The sequence below is a fragment of the Molothrus aeneus genome, chromosome 22, assembly GCF_037042795.1.
Source record: "Molothrus aeneus isolate 106 chromosome 22, BPBGC_Maene_1.0, whole genome shotgun sequence".
NCBI lineage: Eukaryota > Metazoa > Chordata > Aves > Passeriformes > Icteridae > Molothrus > Molothrus aeneus.
Window position 1 is genome coordinate 6,026,532 of NC_089667.1, and position 9,351 is coordinate 6,035,882.

Below are 9,351 nucleotides of genomic sequence, written 5' to 3' on the forward strand. Positions count from 1 at the left end.
GGGGAAGTACACAAAGAGCAAGTTGGAAATAACAGGAATAGAGGGGGATGCTCAAGTGCTCAGGGCAGTTCTGATCCTACTCCAGTCATTTTTCATGACTGGGCTGGAGGAGCAAACTGCACTTTTCACACTGCTTATGCAAATGTCAAAATTGTGCCTTTTGCTCTGCACCAGGAGCCATTTGGGGGAGAAAATAAGGTCATACACAACAGGAAGCAAAATGAATGCAAAGTCTGGAAGAGAGGAGGGAAAAAGCTACAAGAACAACAGGGACAAAAAAGTCAGAAAAGTCAAAACAACACATTTAACTTTTAAAGTCCTGTTCTGAAAACACTGCAGACTAATGGCCACAAACCTGCATGAGATCAAGAGCAAACTAGATTTTAAATATATATATATAAAATAATTAAAAATATATATATTAATATATTAATATATTAATATATTAATATATTAATATATTAATATATTAATATATTTATATATTTATATATTTATATACTTATATTTATATATTTATATATATATATATATACATACACACATATATATACACACACACATATACCCACTGCCATGAGTACATTCCCAGTGAATACCAGATTCAGGTTCTATTTGTTTGCTTTACAGACTGCTGACCACCTTCCAGAAAGCTTCTCCCACACTTGAGGTGTTTGAATGTATTAATGTATTAATAAATTATTATTAATTTTGAATGCATTAATTCTAACTAAAAAAGATTAGTATTTTTCTTCAGCTCCTAGCAAGGTGAGAAAATTTCAGTTTCTTCACTTTAGATTAGTATATATATTTGATATCTATAGGTATAGATATAAATTTCTGCATTTATAGTATACCTATTTTATATCTATGAGTGCATTTATAGCAGAAATTAATTTATTTAATTAACAAATAGCACTGAAGTATTGGGTTCCAAGAGCTCCCACAACCATGGAATCTGGCACTGGCAATGCAGCATTTAACAGAATCCCCAAAACGAAAATCCTCATTCTTTGTGTAGGTATCTCTTGAGCTGGTACACAACCACAGGCACTGGCTGCTCTGCTCCTGTCCTTTTTTGTGGCAAATTAAAGAATTGAGAATGTTCCCAAGCTCAGCACCAGCACAAGGAAAAGGCTCTCTGGTGTTACCCCTCTAGGAGCAAACAGCCACTGCTGCTTCCTGGGCTGTGCAGAAGCAGAGGAAGATGCCATGAGAGTGGCCAGGATGTGATGCTGTTTTAATGCTTGTGTTTAACACGAGTCTCCCCACAGTTCCTTCCCTGCTAAAGCTGTTTATTCATAAATGGGACAATTAGCAATTCCCCCAGGACTCCTGTGCCTGCTGTGAGAACAGCAGCCTCTGCTGCAGCCCTGACATTCCCATCTATCAATCTGGATTTCCCCTGCTCCCTCTAGTCAATTAGTTGGATTACAAACCAACTAGGATGATTAACCCCCTGGAATTACTTCTCTTTGCTCTCTCTGAAAAACCAAGGCACTGGAGGTGGGATTTTGGATTCATGACTGACACAGCCACCATTTACCCATCAGATGCTCCAGATTTATGACAGATCACAATACACACACAGTTAACAGCACTCCAGAAAGAAACTTCCATTTCTTAACCCATTCTTCAACACAGGCAGCAGCAAGCCAAGCAGCACCAGCAATGCCTTCTGGAGCCACTGTCACAGCCTTTGCTTGGAGCTCAATATCATGGAATATGCTACACAGAGTTCAATATTAAACCAGAAACATGTGCCAACACTTCTCCCCCCTCCAGTATTCCAGGCTGTTGCCAGGCCGTTAACCACATTCTCCCCAGGGCAATTATGTTCAGCCACTGGGTGGTTTTCACATTTTTTCCACCTTTTTTTTTTTGAAATTCAACATCTACTCCAAAAACCTGAAATGAGTTTAGTGTTACAAATGTATGCCTCGTATATCTCTGCCTGTTAGACCTTGCACAAATGTGTAAGATTCATCTTTCCCGGAGCTTTACTCTTCATTCACTTTGTCTTTCCTTTTCTTAAAGCTGGATGAGGAAACACCTTCTCAGGTACACTAAGTTCATACTATTTTGCTCAAGAGAACCTTATATTCAGTTTCTACCTCCACCTATCCCTTTTTTAATGCTGTTCACCTTGAAGATGCCCCTTGACCTCAGCTATGCCTTTGTACAAAATGAAAGACGAGCTGACAACAGATCTGCCTTAAACACAAAGCTTCCAATGCATTTAATTCCTCCAATGAACACCCGAACCCATTTCTCTCCATTACCTAGGCTGGGAGTTCTCCTCGTACATCCTTTCCTTGCCCTCCTTGAAGAGGCTGATGGTCTGCTTGGTTTTTTTCATCAGGTTCTCCATGAAGACCCTGAAGTACTCGTTCTCGCCCAGGGTCTCCATCTTGCCCTCATAGCGGGACAGGATGGTGCGCAGGTGCTGGTAGGTGTCAGGCAGCAGGTCCAGGATGTAGGGAGGGCTGTTCTTCAGGGCCAGCTTGGGGTTTTGGCACAGACGTACCACCTGAGGGATTGGAGAAAGCAGCTCTGTGAAAACTCCAGGAGAGGTGCAGGATCAGGGGTCAAACACAGCTCACTGTCACAAACCCATCTGCTGCAACAAATCCCATTTGTAGGACAAGTCCAGATGGAATCACAGAATCCCAGAATCACTGAGGCTGGAAAAAACCTCAGAGATCGAGTTCAACCTGGTCTCCACCTCACCAATCCAACCAGAGCACCCACATCTGGCATTCCTTGGATACCTCCTTGGGCAATCCCTTCCATAGCCTGACCATCCTTTCCATGGAAAAATTCCTCCTGATGTCCCACCTGAACCTTCCCTGGTGCAGCTTGAGGTCCTTTCCTCTCATCCTGGGAGCAGAGCCCAGCCCCCAGCTCACCAGAACTTTCAGGGAGTTTTAGAGTGATCAGGTCTCCCCTGAGCCTCCTTTTCTCCAGATACTGAGCCCAGCCACCATAAAAGAATGCAATGTCTGGGCTGAAGTGCATGTGGACTGATGAAACTCATGATAATAAATTTATGTGACAGGGGAGGGGAAAGGAAGCCGCTTCACCATCCGCCATAGCCAAATGTTTCCATTATCTAAACTCAGAGAATTAAAGGGAGAGTTGATGGCAAAGCAGCCACTTGAAAAAACTAAGTAGTGAACTTTCAGTTCTAGAAAGGGCTGGAGTTAGAGTTGTGAGGTCAGTTGTGGATCAAGTTTACAAGGTAAGAAGCAGCAGTCTGACACTTCTGTATTCTGTGATTTCCAGCAAACCTGAGCACAAAATGTAGCTACAAAGTTCTTCCCTATAATGAATATTGTCTGGCTGCTTAACACCCTGCATATAAATGAGGTCTAAACTCATGACACTGAGGGAATTACAGATATCAAACAGTGCAGAATGCAAAACTTAAGTAAAGTGGATAAGAAAAAGCAAAAGAACAGTTTAACATCCTTTTGCAGCATCTCATTTCCACAAAACCTTGTGAAACCTTCAAGAGGAATTGAGCAGTTCCGTACAGTGCAGGCCTAAATACCTACTTCCTTTAAATATAGATGGTAAACAGAGTCATTCCTTCTGAAACACTGCTTTAGCTTTTCACTTTGCCATTTAGGGTATGTGCAAAAAGCAACCTTGTGAAGTGACACCTCCAATTTTATCTGACTTACAGCAGTGCCTGTACCAAGAGCTGACCTGAGAAAGGTTCAATTTCAGCCAAGAGAAAGGCACACAGTGTATCAAAACTCCAACCCGAAAAATCAGACTGCTGGCAAAAAAAAAATAAACACCTAAAAAAGCCTCTGCAAGAATACATGGGAAAAACAAACCACTAAAACTTTCCCTCCATTTTGAGGAGGCTGCCAAGGCCTTAAGATAAAGAGATGGATGGCCAGACAGCTGATTTAGTCAATTGATGCTGATGCCTCAACTGCTGCTTCCTTGGAGCCTGTGAACATTGTACACTGAACCATATCAACAAATTGAGTCAACACATTTGTCCCCTGAAAAAAAAATATAGTTCCACTACGAGCATGAATAGGTTCTAAATCTGCTCCTCAGACCCAGCTGAGCTGTGCTCTGGGCAGCAAAACCTTTTCAGCAGAAATTGTTTATTATACAGTGGGTTTAAAACGTTAACAAACACAGTCAGCTCAGAGGAGGAAGCCACATGAAGCAAGCAGAGCCTGCACTTCCCTCAGCCTGCTGGAAATAGAGAACAATTTGGCTGTTACACTTTGAAATTACCCAGCTATGGGAGCAGCAGACCTGCTGCATTTCAGACTTTGATATCAATTAAAACAATTCCCCCACAGCAGCAGAGAGTTCTGCAAACTGCTCACTCTCAGAGCCCCTGTAAAATGCTTCCCAAGAAGTAAATACCTCAAACAGTTAACAGAAAGGTCAAAACTGCTGGTATTTTATTATCAAATCAGCTTCTTTATTTACCAAGCAGACCAAAATGAGCTAAGATGAGCAGTTAAACAAAACTGCATAACTAAGAGCTGCTGCCTCATGAGCAAACTTGGGGTTTTTACAACACAGCAGCAACAAAAGCATTTTGTGGCATTTTCCTTGTTTCTCTACGTGTGCACTTGCAGCATCATGACAACATCCAAAGGAATGTTCCCAGCCCTGGGAACAGCTGCCCCTCAGCAGCCTTCCACAGGGACCAGCAACGTGGAAGGAAATTGAGCAAAAAGCAGAAAAATATTTTTTTGTTTAGGTGTGATGGCAACGAACAGAAGCAATCCATGGTTTTAAATTATCATCCAAATTTGCCTGGCTCGTGTTGTGTTCTCTGAGGAACAAACCATTTAGGGAGATATTTTTGGGTTTTCAGACACAGCAATAAAGCTCAGCATGAAGAGAGGTAGGCCTGTGAGGAACCTGAAAATTGACTTCACCCATTTCCATTTTCCAAACACAAGTCGAAAATCAATTTCCCCAACTGAGTTTTGAGGAAAGAATCTGTTATGTACTCATTCTAGGAAAAATAATCTCATCTACATCTTTGAGGCCTAGAATTGAATCTTTCCCCTCAAGAATCTGCAGCTTGCCTTGACTAATTCTGGATTTAAGAGCCCCAAGCCTGACGAGCATCCAGGGGCTACTCCCAGGTAAGATTTCCCTTCCCAGGGCAGTTCTGAAAACTCCTTCATTTTTTCCTTCCTTTAGCAGCTGAACAGCTAACTGCACTGAGATCCAGTGCATTCCAGTGCAAGCCAACAGCAAAACAAAACCTACTCAAACATCTCTTATCTCTTGCTAGATTTGTGTTTGGCCTTTCTTCTCCTCACAATGAAGGCGACCTGCAGTGGCACTTCTCTATATCAGTTCTAGGGACTGAATGGTATCAGGAAACCCTTTAGGGAAGCTTTATCTCAAAGCTCCTCTTCCTCCTCTATGCCTTCCCACATTTATTCCACTCTGCTCCATCCCAAGCAGCTCATGACTAACCCACCTATTCCTCAAATACCACCCACAGCAGTGAACTCCATCCAGGGGGCTGCATTTCATCTCTGCTCTGCAGAGAAATGCAGAAATATCACCTCGTTCAGCTGAAGGGGAACATCCAACAGGGGTGGGAAGGGCTATTTTATGTCCAGGCTCTGTGTGACCACATGTAGCTGTGGGAGGAATGGCACTGACAAAAAATTAGGGCTTCAAATGAAAGAATCTGAAAGACATAAATATGTCAGGCAGCTTAAGGAGAGCATTACAGGGAAAATATTTGGACAAGAATCAACTTGCATAGGAAATTCATCAGTCACATCCCAAAGCAGAGATGCACGAATGCTTTGACAACAGCAGCTAATTATGCAGACTAACAAATGAGGTCGTGAGTGTAGTGTACCCACACAGACACAGCACGCAGCTCTGAGAGGCAAAAACATCATCTATTCAACATGCACACAAGCAGGTTTTTATCTGCACCTGGAATTTCATGTTCCTGGCCCAGAAATCTAACCCATTCTCCACACCTTCCATCCATTTAGCACTCCTCACCAGGAGCTTCTCAGGGTTTTTGCTACACTGCTAAAGAGATTTTAATTCAGATGTGTTCTTTGAGGGTGCATAAGTACAGCTGAAATCTAACTGAAATCTGAAAGGCTTTTCAGAGCCAGATCTCTCCTTTTGTACAAATCAGACTGAACAAGACTTCAAGCCTGAGAGCTTCTGGATGCTGCCTGTGAGTAAACCTGGAGTCAAAAGAGGTTGGTGTAACTTGCGACAAATACAGCAGCAGCCCTGGCTTTTCTGTCAGTGGAGAGAGAACACACCCAACCTGCTACAAAGACCTAAAGCTGTGAAATTCCCCCCCCAAAAAACATCCTGCTCCATTTTAAAATGCCACAATAATCAGCTTTTTTTCAAGCTAATCTTTTCCTTTGAGCAGAGCAGGTTATGAGCTCAAACACAAGTTGCCATCTATATCTACACATTCTATAGATGAAAATAAGCATTCTTACAGGTTACACTTATTTAGGGTCCTGTTTCCATGCCCAAGCTGCCTTTCCTACATCAGCACTTGTGCTTGGCCCTCAGAGTCTGTAACAGAGCCAACGGCACCTCTCAAAAGGGTTTTTTTCCTCTGGCCCAGTCTCTGTAGGTGATCAAAGCTCATCACAGGCACAGCAAGGCACAACCATAAACCCTGCCTTCTGTTGAGCCAGCCAACACAGAGTGATTTCTTGGCAGGAACAGAATTTAATACTCCTTTAAAGAAGTCATTTGCTCTGCCTGCTTTTAGCACTTACTGCAGGAGGTTCAGACACTGCATGGATAAACAATGCAGGGGAAAGAGAAGGAAAATGCACAAGCCTGAGGGGCAATTGGATGAGGGATGCCCAAAATCCCTGCCTGCTCTGCTCCCAGAGGGGAAGGAGGTGGCCAGGTGACAGTCCCCAAGGCCTGGGGGCAACTTGGGTGATGCTCTTACTCTACACCACTTATAGGGCCCTAAACTCAGTGTCATAAATGCACTGCACATTTCAGACTGCAGCATGCCAAGCCTAGCCTTGATTTCAGGGCTGAATAGTAATTATCAATGAAAGTTCCACCAAAATGTTCGATTTTTATTTTGTGCCTATTTCTGTGTGCCTGCTTTCACTCACTTGATCGTTCCCTGACAACCCCCCAGCATTTCTGGAAACCCTGGACTGACCAGCACACCTAGCCAGGCCAGTAAATCAAATATCCCATCACACCAACAGGCCAAAAGGTCTGGTGTCCTGCCCCCGGCAAGAGCCATTTCCTGGCATTTGAAAAGGAGGAGGAGGAGGAGTGGAGAGTCTTAATGACCCCAGAGAGCCCCTCCTAAAGGTGTGGGGCTGGAAGAAGGCCTTTCCAGCTCCCACGCCACAAGTTTTTCTTGTTAAACACCACTTGATACTTTATCTTCCTCTAACTACTTATTGCACAAGGGTTTATTCAGGCTTTACAGTTTTTCCTCAGTTTTAAGGAAAAGGTTTTGTCCTGAGTGCAGCAACACATTCCTGTTCATTCCAAAAGGAATAACCTGGCCTGCCACAAAGCTTCACCATCCACTACCCACACACCAGGCTCTATTTGCTTCCAAGGAGCAAATCCTGGACTTCTTCCTTGTCCTGCTGCTGTCACCACCTGCAGCTCCCCACCAGCCCCTACCTCTCCCCAGCACCACCAGTGCCCAACCCAGCACCTACAGGACTGGAATTATCTATACATGCATATGATTAATACAGAAATCACAGAAAATCCTGGCTTGGAAGGGACCCATCATCCAGTGCAACTCCTGGCCCTGCACAGGACACCCCAACAATCCCTGTGTCCAAATGCTGAGCTCTGGCAGCCTTAGGGCTGTGACCATTGCCCTGGGGAAGCATCCCAGATCCTCTCAGGCAGTTCCAAATCCTCCATTCCAAAGTGCCCCCTCTTCCTCCGCCTTGTTCTTTGCAGAGCTGCTGATCTCCCTCCACGCCTTCCCATCCTGGCATCCCATTCCGGTGCTGCCTCTGGCCTCTCCTCCATGGAGAGCCTCCATGGCTCACCTCTCCTCCAGGTTCCACACGGAATCACAGGAAGGTTGGCGTTGGAAGGACCTTAAAGCCCATCTTGTCCCTGGCAGGGACACCTTCCACTACCCCAGGGTGCTCCCAGCCCTGTCCAGCCTGGCCTTGGGCACATCCAGGGGCAGCCACAGCTGCTCTGGCACCCTGTGCCAGGCCTGCCCACCCTCCCAGGGCACAATTCCTAATTCCCAATATCGATCTAAGCCTCCCTTCCATCAGTGCCAAGCCATTCCCCCTTGTCCTGTCACTCCACGCTCACCACATCCTTCCCCCACAGCGCTGCACCCCATTCTGTGCCCAGAACCCCCCAATATCTCTGAACCCCCCAAATATCCCCCCTGGAGCCCCAGACCCCTCTCTCCCAGCCCAGCCAACTCCAAAATTCCAGGCTCATCCCAGATCCCCCCTGACCCCAGAGCCTCGAACCCCCCAGGCCAGCCCTGTGCCACAGCCATCCCTCCCCACCCCAGCGCCCTCTCCACCTTATCCATGAGCTTCCAGCACTTCTCCACCATCTTCTTGTCCACGGCGCCGGGCTGGTGCGGCCCGAGGTGGTGGTGGTGCGGCTGGAACGCGTCCTTCATCAGCCCGATGAGCCCGCCGGGGCCCTTCTTCAGCGGCGCCGACATGGGGGCGCCCACAGCCGGCCCGTGAGGCCCGTCCGGCACCGGGGCCGCGGCCCTGGAGGGGACCGGGCTGAGGGCGCTCCGGGCCGGGCCGGGCCGGGCAGGGCGGCGGCGGCGGCCGTGGGCGGTGGCGGCGGCGGCGGCGCCCGGTTCCAGCGAGGCCCCGCCCTCCTCGCCGGCGCTGATTGGCCGCCTGCCCCCCCGCGCGCCCGGCCACGCCTCCCCCTCCGGGGTGGAGCCGGCGCTGATTGGTCGCGGAGTGAGGCGCATGCGCACTGTGGCGGCGTGAGGGCGGAGCGGTGGCCATGCTTGGTGAGGGCGGAGCGGGGCGGGGCGCGGTCGCCATGGGAACGCGGGGGCCGCGCTCGCCCCGCCGCCCCCGGGAGGGACCCGCGGCCTTCGCGGCCCTTCCCGTGCCCGGCTTGCGCAACCGCATCGCTTCCCCTTTCCCGGACACGCGTTCCCTTTTCTAAGAACGGCCCCGACGCGGGGAAGCGGCACTGCACACCGCCTCTCCCGCAGAGGGATGTGCCCGAGGCAGGAGCGGCACCGGCGTCCCCACGGTGGGGAGGGGATGGGAACGGGAGAGCGTCCGGTGCACCTGGCAGGTACCTGAGGCCTCTCCCCGCAAAGCAGGGGAGGCAGAGCCCACCGGG

At 47.7% G+C, this 9,351-nt stretch overlaps 1 protein-coding gene across 2 annotated transcripts in view; it reads right to left on the reverse strand.

Annotated features, from left to right (window-relative positions):
• CBL (Cbl proto-oncogene) overlaps positions 1-8,749 on the reverse strand; it is a 37,640-nt gene extending 28,891 nt beyond the window's left edge. For both annotated transcript variants that reach the window (XR_010784889.1, XM_066564287.1), the window contains exons 1-2: positions 8,552-8,749; positions 2,283-2,530 (exon numbers count right to left, since the gene is read on the reverse strand). Coding sequence is in view for 1 of the 2 variants with exons in the window: in XM_066564287.1 (XP_066420384.1) it covers positions 2,283-2,530; positions 8,552-8,698 (395 nt within the window). In the remaining variant the exon portion in view is untranslated. The remainder of the gene's footprint in view (positions 1-2,282; positions 2,531-8,551) is intronic.
• Positions 8,750-9,351: the final 602 nt, after the last annotated feature.